General features: G+C 40.0%; 2 protein-coding genes across 2 annotated transcripts in view; both read right to left on the reverse strand.

Annotated features, from left to right (window-relative positions):
• Positions 1–926, reverse strand: part of LOC109830845 (amino-acid permease BAT1 homolog) — a 5,719-nt gene extending 4,793 nt beyond the window's left edge. The window contains exons 1-2 of the mRNA XM_020398206.1: positions 864–926; positions 614–754 (exon numbers count right to left, since the gene is read on the reverse strand). Coding sequence (XP_020253795.1) covers positions 614–754; positions 864–926 — 204 coding nt within the window. The remainder of the gene's footprint in view (positions 1–613; positions 755–863) is intronic.
• On the reverse strand, positions 3,368–8,876 carry LOC109830300 (RNA polymerase II transcriptional coactivator KIWI-like). Its single transcript, XM_020397529.1, has 4 exons — positions 8,686–8,876; positions 8,472–8,577; positions 3,842–3,864; positions 3,368–3,708 (listed from the first exon to the last, which is right to left on the reverse strand). Exons 1-4 carry the CDS (start codon positions 8,806–8,808, stop codon positions 3,649–3,651), a joined length of 312 nt encoding a protein of 103 aa, XP_020253118.1. The 5' UTR covers positions 8,809–8,876; the 3' UTR covers positions 3,368–3,648.

Consider the following 25,163-nt stretch of genomic DNA (forward strand, 5'->3'; position numbering starts at 1 on the left):
GACCACCTCATGTTGCTCTTCCTCTCTCATACACAGAGTTCTGTAGAACTTTGCATTTAATGATTCTACATATGATGCAGAAAGGAATATTCGTACCCAAACCCGAAAGTTTAGACCTAGTTTCGATAGGAACAGATCCATCTCTTTGTAATCTAATAATGCAAGCTCCTCCAGAACAGTCAACAATCTACTATTTGATTCAAGGACCTGATTAAGTTAACTGAATCATTCTGACAAAACCCTAGAACCCAGATGACAAGTCTTCATTAACATTGTTAAAAGGTCCCTTCCACTACATCAGAACTCTGAAGTTTCCGAGTTGTGGTGAGGGCTTAGGGTTCTAATTTTATATTAGGTTGAGCATTTTTTTTTCTTACATTAAACGTGTAGTCAGTGAGATTTGAACACGGATTGTTCTGATACTATGTTAAAAATTCCTTTACTGCACGATTGAGGGTTATAGTTTTATATTCTAAAAGCCGCTAAATTTTCTTTTCTTTGTTGGGGAAAGTTAGCACACCCAAAAAAAATTCAAACTTTGGAAAAAAAAAACAGTTAAAGGGTTTTATAATACGAGAAGAAAGACAGAAAAATGGTCAAAACTGCTACTAACAGGGAAAGAGGACAGAGTTCTCCGCCTGGAAGATCCCAACAAACCAAACGAAGAATGAGACCACAACCCAACCCCAAACCAAGCTCGCTGGCCCTGCGTACAGCAAGCTCGATCCGTACAACGGCGTAATCCCTGTGAACAGCGTCATGGTTGAGAACGAAATCGCCAGAGTCTTGAACAAAGTCTGAAGGGGAAAAAAATTAAATATTTAGCTTGAAATATTTGAAAAGATAGAGAGATTGAAACTGACCATTTCTCTTCTGAGCTCTTGCTTGTAGCCGAGCTCATTGAGGCGCTTCTCTCCTGAATCCATTGCTCTCGCTTCTCTCTCTCTCTCTCTCTCTCTCTCTCTCTCTGTTTCTGAGATGAAGGGAGGAGTAACGAGAGGAGCTTTGGACTCTGGGTTGTTTGCTCACAATTTCTGCGTGTTGGGATTTTCAGTTGGACGGTATAATTTTTTAATATATAGTTTTGATGCGGGGGTTCTCGTCGGTAGGGATAATTATGTTTGGGTCCCTAAGTTTAGCTTTTTTTTTTGTTTTTTAATTTATTGATAAAAAAAAGCTTCCTAATTTCAAAAGTAACTAACCTTTGGACTAAAATACTCTCGTTTATCTTTATTTTAACTAATTATTTTAAAATTAAATACTGCAAATGCTAATTTGATTAGGGGTGAATTCGATCTGGATACGGCTCGGATATGATACTTATCATATTCATATCCGCTTACTCATCTTGGATATGAATACAGATGTATCTCGGAAAAAAAATTTATAACCATATCCGCTAAAATCGGATACGGTTACGGATATACATGCGGATATATAAACGGATATGCATGCAGATACAAAACAGATATGAAAAAACTAGATAGTATTGAGAAAAACATAGTTCATGTGATGCCAAAGAGTTTGTTAATATGCCCAATATAATTGAAAAGTTAAGATTAGACATCTTGATCATCAAAATTAACCACAAATCCATAATCTAATAATCGAAACTATCGTAAGAGTATGACTAATATGTATTCGGATATTTCGGATACGGATACAGATATTTCACTACAAAACCATATCTGTAACCATATCCTATCGGTTATAGATTTGGGTAACCATATTCGTATCCTAACGGATACGGTTACGGATATTTTCTCGGATATGGATACGGTTTATCACCCCTAGTAGGGATAATTATGTTTGGGTCCCTAAGTTTTGTTTTTTTTTTGTTTTTTAAGTTATTGATAAAAAAAAAGCTTCCTAATTTCAAAAGTAACTAACCTTTGGACTAAAATACTCTCGTTTATCTTTATTTTAACTAATTATTTTAAAATTAAATACTGCAAATGCTAATTTGATTGAAAAAATCCTGAATTTTATGAGGACATTGGATTTGTGAGGGTTCGGTAAATTTGAAGCAAGTTTATATTCATCCTTTTTTTTTTCTAACCGTTCTTTTTATCTTTTCTTAATGTACCTATTTTCATGCTTTTTGATACATATTCTATTTACTAACAACCAAATAAAATTAACAAACTTTAGAGTAACGCGTCACATTTTTCCCCCTCCCCAATGATTTTCTATTGAATATTCTTTAACGGATATTTTTCTGTATAATGCAGATTATGTTAAGGCGGAGGATCCATATGTAAGTTTGCACACATAGTGGGTAGGATAAAATTTATGCAGCAGGAGAGAAGTGGAGAAATTCTCACCTAAGTTTTTTGTTGCTGCTATATAACGACAGCTGAGCACAGAAGAGAAGTAAAGAAAAGGACCTTGTTATCAGCTCACATTGATTGACTGAGTCATTGAGTCAATGTTTGAATCTTGATATCAACAGCAGAATGCTGCTGTCAGAGTTCAGACTTAGATTTTTTTTTTTTTTTTTGCCTTTTTCTCTGAACGAACTGGAATACCTCAAATTAAATGTATAAAGATAATAATATTATTAAGCGTCTGCTATTATGGGGTATCAGGTTGGAAAATACTATAGGCACACCCCCAACCACACCTTGGGGCACATCCCCTCTCTCAGCTACAGTACACGGGGTCCACTTTAGATTTTTTTAAAAATCTAAAGTGGGCATGTATACTGTAGCTGAGAGGGGGTGTGCCTCAAGGTGTGGTTGGGGGTGTGCCTGTAGTGCCACCCTATCATGTTACCCGTGTTTTACTATCGACTTGAAATCAAAATATAAAACTGTTGAAAAACCGGCACAAAATAGAATATTAAACTAGCATAAACAGTGATGAAATGACTTAAAAATTAATGTTGGAACGCGTATATGCACTTCTTATTATTTTCTCTGTTATTGTCCATGGTGAGGCCTCTAGAGAATACGGGGTACGGACTGATATATTGAAAGAAAGATAAGAGCATGGGACAATAAAAGAGAGAGTCCACGCACATGCCTCTTATATAAAATCGTGTAAATCGGCTGACGGTCAATGCTAGCATATGTCGCTATAAATATCTGAAGATGCGTATCAGAATGAATCTACTCCATTACTCTATTTAATCGGAAACAGGATAGAGATCATACTCCATGTCTCATATTTTTAATCAGCAACCATACAATTTCCATGATGACGATAAGTCTTCATCCAAATATTTTGCAGCAGCCATCATCCGTCAGATCCATAATTTACGCTAGCTATTGGGTACGTGATGAAACCTCCATCATTATCATTGGCTTCCTAGAGTTAAACGAGAAGCCTAAGTTACGCAAAACTACATGAAATAAGTCTGTTCCCATACTTAAGACTACCATGAATTTGTTAACGCATTAACAGTATCAAACAAAGGAAATGGTTAAGTCCTTCTTAGCCAGGACTCAATACTTTCGCTAGAACATAAGAAACGGGCCTAATCAGTCAAATGTACCAGCATATTTGAGATAGTTAACCACATTCATCTAGTTCAACATAACTGACAGAGCCTTTCGACATCTTTAATTACAAAACATTAGATCAGTGAACACAACGTCTGATTCAACAGTGACTGGACAAAAGGGATCAGTAGGAACCATTTCGAAACTATGCATTCTCACCCACAGCTTCATTGATATCATCGATATGCTCCCGAAGTATTTTCCACTTAACATGAGAAGGGGAAAAAAAAGTAGCAGTTAGCTACATATAAATGAAGATATTAGCGAGAACCATGATCACTAGGTAGTAACATATTCATCGGAACCACAGAATAAGGACATGGGAATGGTAGGCGTACCTGATCCATGGAAAGTGAGATGCCTGCCAGAGAAAGAGCAAATTGTTACAATCTGTTCAAAAACTGTAAAAGTCCAAGCTACATTCCTATTAAGTCACATACAATTATGTTCAAACTCTGAAGAACACCAGTCATCATAATCCAATATGAAACTGTATGTGGCTGTGTGGGATCTAGTACTTCAGTAGGATTTTGGACTGATATATGGATGGATAACTGTGCTTGATCTCAGATATTCGGTCTTTGTAATTGCTTCAGGTAAATGTCATAGCAAACCTTCTTGTTTTTTCTGCATTTATTCTAGTGATCCCACTTCAGTTGAGTATTCAGTCTATTAGGTAATAGTAAATGGCAATTATTCAGAGTAAAATAACAGTATCGAATGGAGTTAATTATACTCTCTGGTTGGTATTTAACAAGAAAGAAACTCTAGCATTAATTATAAAGAAAAGGCAAAAGCTTTGGAGTTCCAACGGTTACTTCTACCATCAAGAGGAAGCAGGGGATGGGGTTGTATTACAGTTCAGATTCAGGAGAGAGAACTGATAAGATGCTCTATAAAGACACTAAATAATGATTCACGCACATACAACTTTGGCTACAGTGAATAGCATTTGATATACAGAATAAGGGATAACCAAGTGTATTCTAACCAAAGAGGGGCCCCTTCCTAGGTGGCAGAGAAAACCCATCTAAAGAAGATCTAGAAAAGATTAAGGGAAGTTTCTTCTTTCCATGGCATTTTCGACAACAAGCAATTCGATTAGAAGATCTTCATTCCAAAGTTATTTCTTTCTATAGGTTTCATTCTCAAGTAATACTTCATACACATCATAATCCAATTTATGTTGTTATCGATTCGATAAAATGATCAGATCTATATGTTAACCACACATATACTGATTATCTCATATTGCTTTCATCATTGCCATTGGTATCTATTTAGTTGATCAATACCCTCCAGATGAAAATCTCAAACAAACTATGCAAAATAGTTTACGTATGGAACTTTTTGTGTACGTTTGAAGGCAAAGAGAAGGCTGAAAGGGAAATTAGGATTTATCATGAATATAAGTTTCCTTAACTTATATATTAACTGAATTAGAGCATAAATGCAAGTAGAGAGTTAAAATGTCAGCCCCAATTTTTGTACACCTTTCCATCAAATAGATCTTGATGTATCTCACCCTATATACCACTATACCACCAATGTCTTCCTCATCTACAGCTTATGTTAACTCTTACATATAACTCTTTTCACTGTTATCTTTTTTACTGTATGATTGATTTACATAATGAGAAAGAAAACACTTGTTAGTGCTTCCCTGATATTCTGCGTCTAAATTCCTGTCTTGGTCTACTCTTCCACTAAGTAAAGATCCCATGATATGGAAGTTTGAGAGTCAGGAATTGGAGAGGGAATATGAAAATGTGATGAAAAAATAAAAAGGCTACGGTGGAGAATGAGATGACAAAGAAGCTTGCACAGAGCTTAACAAAACCTTTTAAACATGCAAAAAGAGATTCTCATTGGACATAATAGAAAACCTCACAGGTTATCATTTTTCTCTTCAGCTCCTCACTACACCTTGGTGTTGCAGCCACCTTCTCCATGTTATCATCTAAATCTCCTTTAGTTATTGCCCTGATGCATTACTGTTTATTCCTGACTTTTCAAGTATCACTCTTCAAACTCTTCCAAAGGTCTTGTTGTGATAGAATAACTAAAAACAGAAAATTAAGTAATAAAATCTTCCAGTGATAATGAGGCCCATTTTACAAGCATTTCTATTCAACCATGCCTGACCAACAACCTACGTAGCATGGACACTGACACATGATAGAGGTATGACATGTATGCAAACATGGGACTTGGTAATTATTTGAAAAGTAGGACATTGCCACATGAATACATGATTTTAGAATGCACACACACTTACATACTTATACACATGTATATGTGTATATGTGTGTGTGTGATGTGCAAGGTTGTTGATAGCGGATCGCGGCACGTCGCGGCGAGGTACCGCTAAGGCTATATCGGGCTATTGCGGCGAAATCGCGGCAAATAGTGCACAGTCAAATAGCGGTCAAATTTAAATATATTTAAATATCCTATATAATAAGAAAATTCATAAAAAAACTAAAAAAATCTACAAATGCACATTTGATGCCTAAACATGAAATAGATGTTTAATAATTACATAATATTAACAAAGTACTATAACTTACTAAATCAGCTAGTGCAAAAGAGAGAAAATGTCGTCCATTTTTACTCCGGTCTATGGATCTTTAGTTTCAAAATTTATAACTTACTAAATCGCTTGAATATTGCATAAATTCAGAGTCAAGATTTGTGGGTGTTCTTTCTTGAATGAAATAATCATAAATTAACTAAATGTATTACATGCCCAAAAATACTACGTTAATTGGATAAATGATGGGCATTATGTTGTCTAGAACATTTGGTTCTTTTCCCACATGTGAACTTACTTGATATTAGTAAATTAACTAAATAAGCATTTCATTTCAAATTACAACTAATAAGCCTTGCTCGCTCTCTCTGTTGCAACTTAGAAATTTACAACTAATAAGCATTTAATTTCAAATTATTACCTTGTTTGTTCTCTCTATTGCAGACGAAGCCCATCAAAGAGGAAGGTGACCGGAGGCGACGCGACGTTCACCGGAGAGAGAGGAAGGTGAGACCGTGAGAGAGAGAGAGAGATGGTGTCGACCGGAGGTGCTGCTGGTGCGGAGATGACGTCGATCGGAGGCGTGTTGACCGGAGGCGACGTTGACCGGAGATAGCGCTGGAAGGAGTCGCCGGAGGAGGTGAAAGAGAGGCATCGGAGTGACTGGAAGAAGAGAGTTGCTGGACGGCTAGGGCAAAAGAGTCGGGTTTGCGGTGAAGACTGAAGAGATGGGTTTTAAATAACAAGTTCGGGTCGGGTTTGCGGTGAAGTATCCACGAGTTTAAGAAACCCTGTAGCGGATTTTAGCGCTTTTAAGCGCTTTTGGCCGCTAAATCCCGCTTTTTTCGCGCGTTTCGAGCGTATTGCGGCTTTCTCCGTTAACCCTCCCTGTGATACCCGTAAGCGGAGCGCCGAAGCACCGCGATCGCGATTAGCGGCGCGATAGCGGCGCTATTTGCCGCTTTTTACAACATTGGTGATGTGTGCGTATGTATGCATATGTGTGTCAGTGTGTTTAATTCTTATAATAAACAGAGACTTCATATAGATGCATACATACACATCTACATGCATTCAAGAGTTGAAGCTATTATCTCTAATAAATAATTATATAGAACATATAATGATTACATGACTGCTACTTTTTTGGCCTATCATACAGTTTTAAGACTTTGCAAAAGGGACATGACTTTGCTCTTCAACTTGAGAAAATGCTTGACATTATCTAAACTTAGATTTATACAAATCAATATCTTATAGCAGTTTCTACTACATCCTCTAGTGCATAAATGAAAATAAACAGATAACTCAAATATATAATATAAATAAAGAAGTGTATGTGAAGTGCAGAATACATGTTCAAGAAGCATTTCTATTGCTTTAAATTATAACACGTTATATAATTGAGGACGTGCTTGAATAATTGTATACACATATCTAACGAGTGTCCAAGGAAGTGTCGGTGTCCACTACACAAGGTTAAAAAAAAGCGCTAGACGGCCTACGCGTCGGACCCAATGCGTAGAGCCTAGGCATTTTTTATTTTTTAATCATAATTAATGTTATCGAAAGCGTTAGGAACCGCTAGGTGCCAAACCTGGTGCCTAGCGCTTAGGTGCTAGGCCTAGAAGAATTTTTTGTTAAATGGTGATGGAGGAGGTTTTGCCCAAGGTTGGAGGAGTTGGAGAAGGTGTTTGTAGTAGGTGGAGACAGCTAGAGGAGCTCGAAGGAGGTTAGAAGATGTAAGGCAGTAATGGAGGAAATCACGACCAAGATCTAAGTGGTGCAGTCGACAAAAGCAGTCTCCGCTCTCCTAGGCACTCCCAAGGCCTAGGCGGGAGGCTAGGTGGGAGATTCTTAAAACATTGCCACTATGGGTGTCAGAATGTCAGTCACCGTTAACTTCAAAATAAAAGTACTCATGCCCCATAGCTGGCAACACAAAGCATAGACTTAAACTGAAACCCTCATATTTAGATTCCTTTAGTTAATCTCCCACGTTCACTCCCTGATACACCATACCCCACCCCTTCTCATTTCTACAAGCAAACTGTTGCCTGTCGGACTCCCTGCTGATCATTACTTACATGATGTTGCATATAGATCAAATATTTACCGGAACGTAGGAGTAGTTTAAGACTGCAAAATCTCTTCAAAAAAGTCCTGAAAAGAGCCCTTCATTGCTATACTAGCTAGTGCATTCTATAACATCTTCTCAAACAAAATGGAAAGTAGAAACGCTTGGAAATAGCAAACAGTTAACAAATTACTAATTCTACCATGAAAACTCATCTTTAACACCCGCTACCTAAAAGATCAAAACGCTCATGCCAAGGAAAGAAAGTTCAATTTGACCTAAAATTTTCCAAACCCTAAATGAGCTAAAGACAGAAACTTTCCAGTGAAAATTCTCAAATAGAGAGTAAAAAAGGGACCTTTTTTCCCTGGGAGCGTCTTTCCATCCTTAACATAAAACTCCCTGATATCAACCACGATTTTCCCTTGCCAGCTCCGGACTGAAACCCTCCGGTTCTTCGACAACTGCAAGAAAAGAGGGGGAAAAAAACCAAACTTTAAGTTCAAAGAACAAAAAAACAAAAGAGGCGATAAAACTAGGGTTTATTCGAACTGGAGTTAGTGTAGCTTGACCTCGCAGACGACGATGCCATCTTCTTCGGAGTCGCCCTTCGCAAGCTTCTTCGACGGCGGAGCGCCGTCGGAGTCGCCTCCGGCGGCCTCCTCGTCGGTTCTCTTCTTGCCCTTTTTCCACATTTCAGAGTGAGAGAAGGAGAAGAGGGAAGAGTGACCGGTTCTCGAGGGACTGCAGAGCTTCTAAAAATGTTTGTTGAGAGAGGGTTGTAATAAATGGGCTCACCAGCCAATTGCTTTAATACAAATTAATGGGCCTACCGGCCCAAGTCTTCTGAATATAAATGTTCACTCAGACTATAATCGCCATGAATTTTGGTATTATTTTGAAGAAAATTACCTTAAATTCTTGTTTATCGAACATGCTGCCATGAATTTTAGAGGTATTAAAATTTGCCATGAGTTATTAAAAATCATTGATAATAATATTTCACATTCGGCAACTCTAAAAATATGGCCGGCAAGGATTAATTATGGTTATTTTGTAGAAAGCGATGTTTCTGGAAAGAAAAAAAAACAGGGTTAGTATTGCTTCAGTTTTTTCTGTGAGCTAAAAAAAATCCCTTCAGATGAATTCTTTATTTGCCTAACCTTCTCCTAGTGTAGTTCTTGGCTAGTCTAGGATACAGATGGGTCAAGATAGATCTCCCTATTTTTCAAGGAATGTCAAACGCAGAGATGGAGAGGGTAATATAAAAGATGTGTGAAATACATAATGATAAAATCATTTAAACATGTGATCTGCAAAGCATGTATGTGACAACTTATACTAACTTTCCATCAATATGATATGTGTCACGATCAATATTCTATATTAGAATTTATATTACTTAACATTATTTTGCAACAATATTTTTCAAGATATCTTGGTCAAAATGGTAAGATTACCCCCCACTATATACAAATTTATTTGTGCTCGTTATATGAGGTAATATTAATCATATAAAAGTTCGAACCCTTCTTCAACCCTAGCGAACCAAAGAGGGGGAAAAACCAACGTAAAACTTATATCCAACGTGGCTACAAAAAATCCTATGTGGAGACGGTGTAAAACTTTCCACGGAGTTAAAAAGCGAACCAAACAGCCCCTACATGTAAAAGAGGACTGGGGTGTCAAATTTTTTGATTGACTATTTTCTCCCCTTTAAATTTTCATAATTCGCAATTATGCACATTATATCTAGTTGGCCTTTCATAAATAAAACATCCATAACCTCTTACTAACTATACACCACCTCACGTTCCCCAAAAATTTTGGTCAAATACTATAACTAGTAATTTATAATAATAATAACAATAAGTTATAAATTATTATGAATCGTTATTAACTATCAGAGTATAGAAAAAATTTATTTAATAAATAATTGCACGTAACTATCATTATTAACAATAGTATAACTTTTAATTGCTTTATCATATCATAATAAAATACTTCATAAATAATTGTAAATAATTTATTAAATAATAATACCAATTAATTTTATTGGAAATTTTAATTTACTAATGCAGGATTTTAAATTTTCAATAAAAAATTTAAAAACAAAACAAGTATGGCTATTAAAAAGATTTAAAATATTAATGATAAAAAATGTAAATGTACCTAAAATTCACAGACATGTACACGAGGTGTTTTTGCTCAACATCCATTTCCTAAAACATCAATATCTCTCAGGTGGATTTTAAATAAAAATGAAAAATATCTCTTATGTGGATCGGATCTATATCGGTTTAAAATTAGATCTGATCCATTACTGTAGTTCAGTTCCTTCTACCGGCTCTAGACCCTGCGCGAATCATCTAAAAAATTCCAATTTGTAGGGATTTCTTAGAAAATTTTGGTGAAATTAATAGAGCTACGAAAAATATTTACTTTTTATCTTCAGGATCTCACTAGCAATTTTGTAAGAAAACGTTTTCACTGGTACTTTGACATTTTTGTTGACGTCCTCTCTATTGAAACTGAGGTCAGTTATGTTGTGCCTCGAGAAACCAAAACAATCGCCAAGAAAGATAAACAACCAACCAAAATCAACAGCACAAACAACCAAACACCAGTTTTACGTGGTTCGGCAAGATGCCTACGTCCACGGGGCAAGGAGGGGGGAGTTTTCACTATTAGAAATCAAGAGGAACAAACTAGGGTTACAAATCTCTCATAAACCCTCAACAATCAACTCTCAATCTCTCCAATTGCTCCTAGAATAGAAGCCCAAAGAAAACTCTCTCAATCTGCTCAAATTCGTCCTTGCTCTTAACCCTAAAAAACACCCAAAGGGTATTTATACAAATCCAAAACGAATCAGGTCGAAAACCTGAAAGCCCAGCCCAAAACAGCGTCGGTCGACCGGACCGGTCGACCGCGATCAATTCCGGTCGACCGGCCCGGTCGACCGACCAGCTCTCAGTAGAAAACCCAAACTCCAGAGAACCGTCGGTCGACCGCACCGGTCGACCGATCTCCTTCCAGACGCACAGGAAGCCTTGTGCACGAATGCGGTCGACCGGGCCGGTCGACCGCCACCCTGACAATCCTGAATCCTGAGCTTATCTCTTCAAATCTCCCCCTCGGCGAAGATTCTTCCAAAACTGAGCCGACACCGATCAAACCAATACCTCAACTGTTGCACCCAGTATGCCATGGCAACGGACTCATGACAACGGACTCCAATCACAACACGTCGAGATCCAAACGGGAGTGCGAACACTCAACCCCAAACCAACTGTGTCTACTCACCAAACAACTGAGCCTACACCGACTACACCAAATGCCTCACTTGCTGAGACCCAAATGGGAGTGCGAACACTCTCCCCAAATGTCGATGTCGCTCACCAAATCGGCTGCATCATAAAGACTGCCTACGTATCCTCTTGCCCAAGGAATCAAACCTTCACGTAGTTCACCATATGGGCCTCCAAAGGCCCTCAATCCAACCTGCGGCTGATAGCATCATCAACAATGGCCTCCAAAAGGCCCTCAATCCAACTTGCGGCTGATAGCATCATCAACGACCCCAAACTGAAACGATCCAAACACCTCCACCTGAGATGTAACAATGGCCGTATCCAAAACATATCCATCAGCTGCATCCAAATCAACTACCTCATCATCTGCACCCATAAATAAATGACTCCCACGCTGTGTCACCTCAGCTGGAATCCCAACCAATGCAGAATGACCTGGAGTATGTGGGAAAGTCCCCACCCAATGTGGAGTAGCATCAACCTCCACCCGCTGCGATATCCCTCTGACCTGATCAATACTCTCCACCTGCCGAGAGTCCAAAGTGACAAACCTGCTCAGACCAAACTCAGAAGCTCCCAACTGATAGCCAAAAGAACTCCTGAATCCCAACTGCGCAATCGGATCCAACCTCACATCAACGATGTGACCAAGTGCTGGGTAGTCAAATATTCGACGCCGACCAAAATCTGAAACATCTCCACCAGATCTAACAACTCTATACGCAGCAGTCGGCAACCTCATAAGATGACCCAAACCTGTCGAAGCCTGAATACCAGATCCACTGCTCGATAACCAATACCGATCCTCCTCCAGAAAAGAACGGCCCACTAAATCCGCCATCTCATCACGTCGCCCCACTGTCTCCTTCCCTCTGAAGTGTCTCCAACTGCCGTGAGCTCGGCACCAATGCAAGAAAGGACTCCTACTAGAATAAGTACGACTGGTAACCTTTCTGTCCATACACCTCCTCCAACTGTTGCGGACTACTAGGTCTTTATACCAACGGGACTTGGTTGCAACCCAATTATGCCTAGTACAATCCCCAACATAAGAAACAAAATAACGATTACCTCCCGATGATGCCTCCTCGGAAAGCCCCCAAATGCCTGACTGAACACCTCCAATAAGACCTCTCGATAGATGGATAGAAGTGCTGAACTCCACCTCGGTCTTCTTGCTCATATCAATGTGCTCACAGGACTTCAATCTGCAGGTCATAGCACTCCTTAACAATCTGTGCACGGTATAACCAACAATATATCCCAGCACCAAACAATACCACAGTCTAGCCATAGAAGTAGTCAGCGCCCTATCAACTACCGTGCTCCCAAGTAGATAATACAAGTTACTCCGCCTGACTCCCTTCATCACAATTATGGACCCCGATGTGACCTTCAAGCGAGAATCCGCCAAGATCACCCTATAGCCTGATGCCTCCAATACCCCAAGTGAAATGATGTTCTTCCTCAGTTGAGGAACGAACCTCACATCAGCCAACTCCCGGATCATCCCGTCACTCATCCGAATCCGAACGGTACCAATACCACCAATAGGGCATCTGTGATCATTACCCATGAGAACAGCATCCCCTCTTTCCAACTCCTGAAAGCTGGAGAACCAATCCCTTCTAGGGCATATGTGGTAAGTAGCACCAGAATCCAACATCCACTCGGTGGAGTCGGCAACATCAACTGACGGAAGAGCTGGGCACGAATAGCCCGAAGAATCTGAATCTGAATCTGAAACATCGCCACTAGCCTTGGCAATATTCACCTCTGAAGCTTGAATAGCTTTCCCTTTATTCTTCACAGCTTGCAATTTTGGGCATTCGGCTTTCTAATGTCCATCCTCTCTACAAAAGGCACACTGATTCCTACCAACTGCAGGATGCCCCACTCTAGACTGCGACCTTCTTCCACGGTTTGGACTTCTAGCTCTTGCAACCAATGCACCAGCAACCGGCTCGATGGAAGTCTCCTTGTCCTTCTTTCGAAGTTGATAATTCACAAGGGCTGCAGTGACCTCACTATACGAAAGTGATGCCTTTCCATTAATAAGAGTGAGGACGAAGGTCTCATATTCCTCGTCGGGCAAGGAACTCAATAACAACAATGCCTTGTCCTCGTCTTCAACCTTGACATCTACATTCGCCAAATCTGCAAGTAGCTTCGTGTAGTGGTTCATGTGATCACTAATGGATGTCCCCTTCTTCAATTGGAAGCGATAAAGCCTCCTCTTCAAATGCAAACGATTTTCGACGCTCTTCGTCAAATATTTGCCCTCTAGGACCTCCCAAATCTTCTTTGCCGAAGTTTCATTCATCACATCATATTTAAGGTCTTGGGTAAGGCAAGACCTAATCACACCACACGCCGTTCTATTCATCTTATTCCAAACCTTTTCATCAACGTCGGCCGGTTTTCCGTCCAACTCCAATGTATCTTCCAAATTTTGCGCATTTAGCGCATCCATGACTTCGCATCGCCAAAGTCCAAAATTATTTGTGCCGTTGAACTTTTCCACATCTATTTTCATAGAATGTATATTCAAACTTTGGACGGCCTTCACACCAGAAGAACCCTCCCCACTTTTATCTTTTTCAGCCATATATCTCAAAGCACCACCAAACCAATGCGGAAACAAATGAGAAATAGATCCAAATTGAAAAAGACGAGATTTTTACTGAAAAGATCCCACCTTTATCACCAAACGAAGCCCTAGATGAACTTCCAAAGCGATCTACTCCTCCAAAATAGCCCAAGCGTAGCCCGGAGCTCTGATACCAATTGTTGTGCCTCGAGAAACCAAAACAATCGCCAAGAAAGATAAACAACCAACCAAAATCAACAGCACAAACAACCAAACACCAGTTTTACGTGGTTCGGCAAGATGCCTACGTCCACGGGGCAAGGAGGGGGGAGTTTTCACTATTAGAAATCAAGAGGAACAAACTAGGGTTACAAATCTCTCATAAACCCTCAACAATCAACTCTCAATCTCTCCAATTGCTCCTAGAATAGAAGCCCAAAGAAAACTCTCTCAATCTGCTCAAATTCGTCCTTGCTCTTAACCCTAAAAAACACCCAAAGGGTATTTATACAAACCCAATCGACCGGACCGGTCGACCGCGATCAATTCCGGTCGACCGGCCCGGTCGACCGACCAGCTCTCAGTAGAAAACCCAAACTCCAGAAAACCGTCGGTCGACCGCACCGGTCGACCGATTTCCTTCCAGACGCACAGGAAGCCTTGTGCACGAATGCGGTCGACCGGGCCGGTCGACCGCCACCCTGACAATCTGAATCCTGAGCTTATCTCTTCAAGTTACTTCTTATTTTTGCTTATCCTTGAAATGCTATCACCATTACTTGCAAGTTTTATATGATAACGAGTAGTGTGCATGTTTGTTCCATATGGGTTTTTGAATTGCAATGCGTCAAGAGGTTTGTGTTGGTCGCGTAAATTTTGAGCAATGTAAGCTGTACATGCGTCTGTAATGCCTTTCTTATTTGAGTTTATGTATTTTTAATTTTTTTTTATTACACAGAACCATCTTTGAAGTACAGTGACGATGTAAAAACCTCCTTTTAAGTTCAATTAGTACAGAAACCATCTTTTAGGTTAGTAAGGATTCTATCAAAACGTCATATAGTAAATGGTGACCTATGTCATTTACGGGTGGTTTGAGAGTTAGTTTAGGAATTATAACTCTTCTATTTATGGTGTAGATCAAATCACTCCTACAGGGATGGTTCTGATGGGGTCCCTGTTGTTTTTAAAGAGGGTTAGCATCCAGTGGTCAAGTTGGTTGATTGCTATTGGAATCCCTTTGAGATGATTTTTATAATGAGGTTTACAGATGGTATTCCTATTTGATGCAGCGCGGAAGTGATAGCCTCGGAATCCACCAATGGCGTTCTCTGAATCCACAAAGAACAATCTTTGAATCCACGAAGAACTTCGAATCCATGAAGAAAATATCGAGAAGAAAAATTTTATTGATCAAAAGTTATTATTCCCCTTTGGGGTTACATGACTCTTCTTAAATAAAAAAATAAATAAGACTCCTAGTAACACTAGAATTATAAAAAAAATATAAAGTATCAAATTCTATTCTAAAAAGACTCCTTATAATAGAGAAAACAAATCATGAATCAAAATTGAATTTGTTTCCTAATCTAATTAGACTCTAATATTGAATTTATTTCTAATCTAAATAGACTCCAATTTTATTACTAAAAATAAACTAGAAGCTGATTATTTTTGGATTTCAGTCAAAACTGGGTATTATTGATGAGATTTTAAAAATCTAACAATCTAGTTGGCTCTGTCTCGTTGAGATATGCGATTTACATATATAATATGTCAGAATTTACCTTCTGGATTGAAAAATATGATTGTTTTTTTGCAAAAGTCAATAATACGTGTAGCTCGTGATTCTCTGAATCATTCATGAAATTGTCCGTTAAGCGTCCTACATCAGTCTCTTCTTGTTGAAAGAAGCTTGACCCCGAGCTTATATTTGTTAGAATAATAACTTCATTGATAAATAATTTTTTTCTTTTGCAACAATCAGCATCCGTCTTGTATTTAGTATTGATTTTCTCCATTTGTTCTTTTACCTCCTATGCTGGGACTTCTTTTGTATCAAACTTGTGTATGAATCTTTTTCATAACATGTGTATGTAACTGGCAGCATGTGGCTTTGTAGTCGACATGAAAAACTCCTTCAAATATTTTTCTTGTTGCTTCCCATATTCTAGTGTCGACGGTATCATCTTACCATTGTTGAAATTATTGATGACTATTGCTTCCAAAAAATAATTTTCTTCCTCATACTCCATACACAATTCTTTCATCTCCTTTGTCTCAATCTCTCCACTAAGCAATGCACACATACCATCAATTGTCTCACTCTCTATTTTATCCTTCTCCTCCATCGGGACAATATCAATATGTGTAATATCACTCACGATATCATGTTGAATATTCATCTTTATTAACATATCATCATCAACATCAAGAACCTCAGAATGAATCTTGATGGTGGCAAAAACTTCCTTTCCGGTGGTAAGTGTCTTGTTGTTTGCCACTAAAGAAGCCTTCTCCTTAGCAATCTCTGTCATAAATACCTTCGGTTCTATGATTGACATAATTGATGAAGTCTTTATTGGTGCTTCCTCAGTGCTCTTCACAAATCCAGACTCTTTCTCAGAGATGAATTGAAGTTTCTTTATTTTTTCTATAATCATAACTAGTTTGATAACTTTCTAAAATCATCCATGATAAAGGCCGTATGTCGTTCTGCTCAAGTTCTCGCTCCACCTTCTTCGCTAGACAGACCATAGCGGCTAAGATAAAAGAATATTTTAAAGACACCTGACATTGCTTGTAGTTAGAAGGTAAGAAACGGTCTCTCAATAATTTTTTCATCTTTGCCCACGTTCGAACTGGATCATTCCCTTGATGATATCGATTTATCAGTACTTCATCCCACCATGCAGATGCTTTTTCTTTAAGCCTGTAGACCATTAATTTAACTTTCCAATCTTCTGGAATTATCTTATACTCAAAATACTTATCCACTTTATTAATACAATCAAGGAAATCATCAGCATAAAGCTTTCCATTGAAGGATGATATTTTTAATCTTCTAGTGTCATAATTGTCATGTCTTTAGTGATCTCTGTGATTATAACCACGGTATGAGGCTTCATAGTCATCACTATTGAATTCATTATGTGGAGTCGGATCACGTCGTTGGCGACCATCAACGCGATTTCGAACTCCTCCTGTGTTCAAACGCTCCATTGACGACGCAAGTCATTCTATGACAGTCTTCATCTGATTAACATTAGTCTTCAGCAAGTTGAACTCAGTTCGATAAAAAGGAACTTCATCACCTGTCATCGGAACGGAGGAACAAAACTCTGATACCAATTGACGCAGCGCAGAAGTGATAGCCTCGGAATCCACCAAGGGCATTCTTTGAATCCACAAAGAACAATCTTTGAATCCACGAAAAACTTCGAATCCATGAAGAAATATCGAAAAGAGAAATTTTATTGATCAAAAGTTATTATTCCTCTTTGGGGTTACACGACTCTTCTTAAATAGAAAAACAAATAAGATTTCTAGTAAGACTAGAATTACAAAAAAATAATAAGAAATATCAAATTCTATCCTAAAAAAACTCCATATAATAGAAGAAACAAATCATGAATCAAAATTGAATTTATTTTCTAATCTAATTGGATTCTAATATTGAATTTATTTCCTAATCTAAATAGACTCCAATTTTATTACTAAAAATAAATTAGAAGCTGATTATTTTTGAATTTTAGCCAAAACAGGGTATTACTGATAAGATTTTAAAATTTTGACAATCCGGTTTGCTCCGTCTCGTAGAGATAGGTTATTTACATATATAATATGTCAGAATTCGTCTTCCGGATTAAAAATATGATTGTTTCTTTGCGGAAGTCAATAATACATGTACCTCGTGATTCTCCGAATCCTCCATGAAATTGTCCGTTAAACATCCTACATCACTATCGTCATCCTATTTAAGGGTTTTTCAAAGAAAAATCCTTTCTTATTTTGGATAACTGAAAAAGAGGGTTGTCTTTGTGTGTATACCCCTTAACTCACATGTATTTATAATCTATTGAACTACCTCCCATATCTTAACATTTGCAAAGATACCCCCAAAATAATCAACATTGAAGAGAGAACAACCCCCCACCCCCACCCCCAAAGGGAAAAAAAACCCACAACAAAAAAAAGGAAAACAGCCAACAAATTATTCAACTTTGTTAGATATGGTAAGTAAATATTTGACTAGTTCGTTGGTATTTTTACATTGCAATTGCAAATTAGCCTATCACAAGCTAATGGTTTGTTAATCTTGGGGACATTCCCCAAAGTCGATGATTTGGGATAGCTTTTCAAACACTAAGATTTGGGGTTATTTTTAAATATACATGATTTATAGTATATATATACAAAAAAAAAACCCAACAAACCAAATATTCAAAATTACCTTTTTGCGAAGAGTATATTAGATATGAGCTGACTATTCATTTAGCATAATTAGAAATCTACCAACAAAGAAGAGTGGTGACTGGTGAGACACTCATGTTCAATAGAACTAACAGGATGTGCCACACCATTAGCTTATCTTATTTAGCGAAATGAGTTGTCATCTCATGCCCATATTTTACCTATGAGAGAGCAATTTTATAATTCTCTGGATTTGGATTAAGTGTCCATGTTCCCGTTTTGTGACAATCAATCCCCCAAAATTACTTTTCTACCTCACCATTGCTGAATCCCTTTCATGAGTTTTTTCCCCTTGAAAAACAATCGGCTAGTGGATATAACACCATATTCAGAAGCCTTCATGAAAACCTTTTTTGATCATGTCAAAATACAACACTGATGTCTGTGGCTACAAATCATAGGACTTAGGCATTTATCTCCTATAGTAATGTGCTTGCTAATAAATGCTATCTCATTGGTTCATGGCTTTGTCACATATATTGTTATCTTCCTTGCTAAACAGTCTGTGATATAATGAAACTTTTTGCAATTATGAGTGGAAAGTGAGTTCAACTACTTGTTTGTTGTTCTTTCCTTCCTCTATTATTGTCCTGCTGCATAAACTTAAATTTTGCAAGATCTCATTATGATGCTTTCACTTGGTTTTGAGTGCTAGTTTTGCTTTTAGGTTTCAGTTTTTATTTTGTCTTCTTAAAGTTTCTTATTACAGAAATTTAGGGCCACAACTCGAGGAACTTTTCTGTGCATTGATTGTGTTCTATTATGTACTAGAGATCTTCAACCAAATACTTAGGATGCTTTTTATGAATAAATGCTCTATCGTAATTATTTTTACTTACACAGAAGTTCACCTAAAATTCAGGTAGTCTTAACTATCTACAATGTTGGGATGTGTTGCGCGCAGCGGAAATTTCAGCAGCACTTCGGCAACACAACAAGAGAGTCAGGTCGCAATAAGAATTCTTGTTTCTCAAAGGGAACAAGAATCTGAAGCCTAATATCTCATCAAAGTGAGATATTAGCTCTTCCTCTCGTCAGCTCTAGGACTACGCGTCGAGGGATCCTAAAAAGCTATTACAAATCACACAAAAGCGATACAACCAATTTTTACGTGGTTCGGCAAATTGCCTACGTCCACGGGGCAAGAAGGGGGAGATCTACTAATAGAGAAAGAGAGAATACAAATAGGGTTTACACAAGAATCTCACAAATAAAACCCTCACACAAAACTCTCAAATCTCTCACAAAGCTCTCTCAAAGGGATGCACAAAACCCTAAAAGGGACTGCTCAAGATCTCAACACAGCCGCTGCTTTTCTCCTCTGTTTTCTAAAACCCTAAAAGGGACTGCTCAAGATCTCAACACAGCCGCTGCTTTTCTCCTCTGTTTTCTTCACCTGTAGCCGCAGCCTGCACCTCACACGCCGTCAAAAGAAAGGAAAAACAGCTGCACAAATCTTCCGCACACAAAAACCTAATAAACAATTGTTATATATAGGTAGCATTTGTGGTTCGTGGGCCGACTTCGTTTCTTTGCACGGAAACGAATCCACGCGGAAACAACCTCCTCGTTCACGTGGTAGACCCCACCCACGTTCACAATTCTCCACCTCGGTGAAGTTTTCTCAAAACTGAGCCGACACCAAAGCAACCAAATGTCCCACTTGTTGTGTCCAGTACGAACGCAATCCACAACAAGTCGAGAATCCGAACGAGAGTCCAAACAATCTCACCTCCATCAAAATCAACTAATCCAAACCGGCTGCATCTGAAAGACTGCCTACGTATCCTCTTGCCCAAGGAATCAAACCGAACGTAGTTCACCCAAATGGCCGCCAACGGCCTCAACAATCACGAATGTGCAACAAGTTTCGACAATGATCAAACTTGTTGCTCGGAACCACCTTTGTGAGCATATCTGCCGGATTATCCTTCGTGTGGACTTTCACAATCTCCACATCGCCATCTTCAAGAACATCCCGAACGAAGTGATAACGAACGTCAATGTGCTTCGTCCTCGCATGAAAAACCTGATTCTTCGCCAAATAGATAGCACTCATGCTATCACAATGAATAGTGACGGACCTCTGCGATATACCAAGTTCCTCCAAAAGTCCTCGAAGCCAAATAGCCTCCTTCACAGCCTCCGTAACTGCCATATACTCTGCCTCCGTCGTAGACAAAGCCACCGTCGACTGTAAGGTGCATCTCCAACACACCGGCGCACGGGTTAAAGTGAACACATACCCCGTCGTAGACCGGCGCTTATCCAAATCCCCGGCATAATCCGAATCAACATAGCCAATGCATAGCTGCCCACCTGTAGTGTCCCGCTCATAAACCAAACCAACATTGAGCGTACCTCGAATGTACCTCAAAATCCATTTCACGGCGTCCCAATGACCCACTCCTGGATCGTGCATGTATCTCGATACCATGCTCACCGCCTGTGACAAATCTGGTCTCGTACATACCATTGCGTACATCAAGCTCCCAACCGCACTCGCATATGGAGTCTTCGACATCAACTCTCTATCTTCAACTGACTTCGGTGAAAGACCAGCTGAAAGCTTCAAATGGGCTCCTAATGGTACACTAATTGGCTTCGTATCCATGCTAACATGGAATCGCTGTAGAACCTTCTTCAAATAAGCCATCTGTGTCAAACAAATTCTTCCCTTCTTCTTGTCTTTGCCGATCTCCATCCCTAAAATGCGCTTCGCCTCGCCCAAGTCCTTCATCTCAAACTCATTTAAAAGCTGAACTTTCAACTCATCTATAGCCGATCTGGAAATAGAGGCAACCAACATGTCATCGACATAGAGCAACAAATAAATGTACGCACCTCCTTTCAACTTGCGAAAATATACGCAAGGATCAAACTGGCTCCGAGTGTACGAATGACCAATCATAAAACCATCGAATCGCCTATACCACTGTCGAGGAGACTGCTTCAAACCGTATAGCGATTTCTTCAGTTTGCAAACCAACTTATCTTTCCCTGCAGCTCGGAATCCCAATGACTGAGTCATATATAATTCTTCATCAAGATCACCATGAAGAAATGTCGTCTTCACATCCAACTGATCTAACTCTAATCCATACTGTGCCACCAAAGCTAGCAAAATCCGAATCGAAGAGTGCTTCACCACCGGAGAGAAAACCTCATTATAGTCAATACCTTCCTCCTGTGCATAGCCCTTCGCAACCAACCTAGCTTTGAACCTCAATGGAGTGCCCTCAATGCCCTCCTTCTTCGTGTATACCCACTTGCAACCAATTACCTTCCGTCCCTTTGGAAGCTCAACAAGCTCCCATGTATCGTTCTTATGAAGAGATTCCATCTCCTCCTGCATAGCCACTTGCCACGAATCAATCTCCGAACTCTGCTCGGCCTCTCTGAATGTAGTAGGCACCAACTCATCGATACTCTCCACCGGAAGTGCATACACAACTGTGTCGGCATACCGTGCTGGCATCTGTATGTTTCTCCTCTGTCTCCGAACCGCAATAGAATCCTGAACCTGAGCTGTCGGTTACTGATCCTGCACATTTGTACTCGTATCCTCCGTGTCATCGTCGTGTTCGCCTGGCGTCACCTCAGTCGGCACCTGCATGGATACTGTACCATCTGGACAATGTGGAGCTGCATCGATCTCCACCACCTGCGATATCTCCTCCGTCGGGTCGCTCTCCACCTGATGAGAGCTGGGAAGCTTCAAGATAGAAGCTTCATCAAACGTGACGTCCCTACTCAGCACAATCTTCTTATCAACTGGATCCCAAAGCTTGTATCCCTTGACACCACGCTTGAATCCTACAAATATGGCCTTCCTAGCTCGAGGTTCCAATTTATCAGTTCTAACATGATAATATGCAGGGCACCCGAATACCTTGAGCTGGTCATAGTCATGTGCTGGCTTTCCCGACCACATCTCCATGGGGGTCTTCCCCTCAATCGCAGATGAAGGCAGCCTATTAATGAGGTGGCTCGCATATGTAAGTGCCTCAGCCCAAAAGATCTTCTCCAAACCACTCTGCGACAATAAGCATCGGATCTTCTCCAGTAAAGACCGATTCAACCTTTTTGCCACCCTATTTTGTTGCGGTGTATGACTAACCGTGAAGTGTCTCTCTATGCCCTCGTCTCGACATAGCTGCTGAAAGGGGTCAGAAGTATACTCACCACCGTTGTCGGATCGCAACGTCTTGATCTTTCTCCCAGTCTGCAGTTCCAATCTTTTCTTCCACTCCACAAACAAATCTAGGACTTCACTCTTCTTCGTCATGGTGTACACCCAACAACGCCTAGAATAGTCATCTACAAAAGTGACGAACCAATGTCTACCACCAAGTGATGCTGCACTTAGTCCAGGATGCCCCTCGTCTTATGAATGGCAGTCCCGAACTTCACCTTCGTCTTCTTGCCAAGAACACAGTGCTCACAGAACTCAATCTTCCCACTCTTGGCTCCCTTCAATAGCCCCTGCTTGCACAATGCCTGCAGTGACTTTTCACCTGTGTGCCCCAATCTATAGTGCCAAAGTCTGCTCATGTCCGCTTCTGAAATAGCCGAAGCAACCTGGCCAATCTCGGTGCTTCCCTTCAGATAATACAAATTCTGATTGCGGACTCCCCTCATCACCACTAATGATCCCTTAGTAACCTTCGCTACAACGTTTTCGAAAGTCACCTTGAATCCCTTCGCCTCCAAAGCTCCAACTGAGATAAGATTTTTCTTCAGTTGAGGAACAAATCTCACCTCCTTCAACTCACGGACTACTCCATCGTGCATCCTAATCTGTACGGTACCTAACCCACAAACGTCACAGGATTGATCATTTCCTATGATAACAACGCCCCCGTCGACTTTCTCAAAAGATGCAAACCAGTCTCGCCTAGGGGTCACATGAAAAGTAGCGTCGGAATCAAGCATCCAATCTGATGCATCCACATAGTTCACCTCCGGAGTAATCAGTAGAGAAAAGCACGAATCATCGGAATCATTGCCTTTCGTAATATTCACCTCATTGGCCTTCGGGCTCTTTTTCTTGCCATTCTCTTTCTCCTTGAGCTTCGGGCAATCTCTTTTCTAATGTCCCTGCTCCTTGCAAAATGCACATTGGTTCTTTGCTAATTGGTGGTGGCTTCTTGACTTTGACCTTCCTCTATTACCACCTTTCGGATATGGGCTTCTACCTCTCGTCGACAAGGCCTCGCCTGAAGTGCTAGTACGGGAAGTCTCCTTGTCCTTCCTCCTCAAATCGTAATTGGTCAAAGCGTTAGTCACTTCACTATAGCTGATAGAAGATCTCCCGTTTAACAAAGTGATCACGAAGGTATCATACTCCTCATCCGGTAAGGAGCCCAACAAAATAATCGCCTTGTACTCATCCGATATCTTCTCATCAACATTCGCCAAGTCCGACAACAACTTCGTATAGTTGTTCACATGAGCCGCAAGCGAGGTTCCAACTCTTTCAGAACAAACTTGGTCATCTGGGCCCACCATCCCGCCGCCGGAGAATGAACCCAACCAGGAGTTCTAAATCCTTGCGCGGGAAACTCTCCTTTCTTTTCCAGGAATCTCTTAACAAAGGTCTTTGCCGGACTGGGTGCTTCGCCAAGGGGATACTCCGTAGCAAATAAACTCGGCCGTAAAGCTGTCACCTGCCGATTATAACCAACGGTGCGGACCCCATAGAAAGTCAGAGCTCCGAGAGCAACCCCATCTTGATCCTTAACCAGGGGCCAATCCATACGCCTCGGGACAGAAGCGCATTGGAAATAAGATAGGGGGAACATCCTCTCCATGTTGGGCAAGAAAAGGTTGCGTTCCTCAACTCTCCGTTCTTCTCCCATTGCAAACTAACTCCAAATTATAGAGAAAGAACAAATTTGACAGAATTAGGAACCACCTAACTGAATCCTAGATCGGATTCCAAATTGATCTCCTATCCACACGAGGAAAGCGAAATCTCCAATGGCAACTCCTAATGCTATCTCCACCGAAGCCTAGAACTCCAAGAACCAAGCTTCACACAAAAAATCTTCCTCCACCAAAAAACCCTAGATCTGAAATCTGGGCTCTGATACCACTTGTTACGCGAAGCGGAAATTTCAACAGCACTTCGGCAACACAACAAGAAAGTCAGGTCGCAATAAGAATTCTTGTTTCTCAAAGGGAACAAGAATATGAAGCCTAATATCTCATCAAAGTGAGATATTAGCTCTTCCTCTCGTCAGCTCTAGGACTGCGCGTCGAGGGATCCTAAAAAGCTATTACAAATCACACAAAAGCGATACAACCAATTTTTACGTGGTTTGGCAAATTGCCTACGTCCACGGGGCAAGAAGGGGGAGATCTACTAATAGAGAAAGAGAGAATACAAATAGGGTTTACACAAGAATCTCACAAATAAAACCCTCACACAAAACTCTCAAATCTCTCACAAAGCTCTCTCAAAGGGATGCACAAAACCCTAAAAGGGACTGCTCAAGATCTCAACACAGCCGCTGCTTTTCTCCTCTGTTTTCTTCACCTGCAGCCGCAGCCTGCACCTCACACGCCGGCAAAAGAAAGGAAAAACAGCTGCACAAATCTTCCGCACACAAAAACCTAATAAACAATTGCTATATATATGTAGCATTTGCGGTTCATGGGCCGGCTTCGT

This window comes from Asparagus officinalis, chromosome 2 (assembly GCF_001876935.1).
Source record: "Asparagus officinalis chromosome 2, Aspof.V1, whole genome shotgun sequence".
Classification (NCBI taxonomy): Eukaryota; Viridiplantae; Streptophyta; class Magnoliopsida; order Asparagales; family Asparagaceae; genus Asparagus; species Asparagus officinalis.

Excerpts from the sequence above, each read along its gene's own strand:
- LOC109830300 (XM_020397529.1), bottom strand. The coding sequence starts at position 8,808 with ATGTGGAAAAAGGGCAAGAAGAGAACCGACGAGGAGGCCGCCGGAGGC. Across the intron at positions 3,865-8,471 it reads GACGCTCCCAGGGAAAAAAG|GCATCTCACTTTCCATGGAT; the intron begins GTCCCTTTTTTA and ends TTTCTCTGGCAG. Across the intron at positions 3,709-3,841 it reads TCTCACTTTCCATGGATCAG|TGGAAAATACTTCGGGAGCA; the intron begins GTACGCCTACCA and ends TCTCATGTTAAG.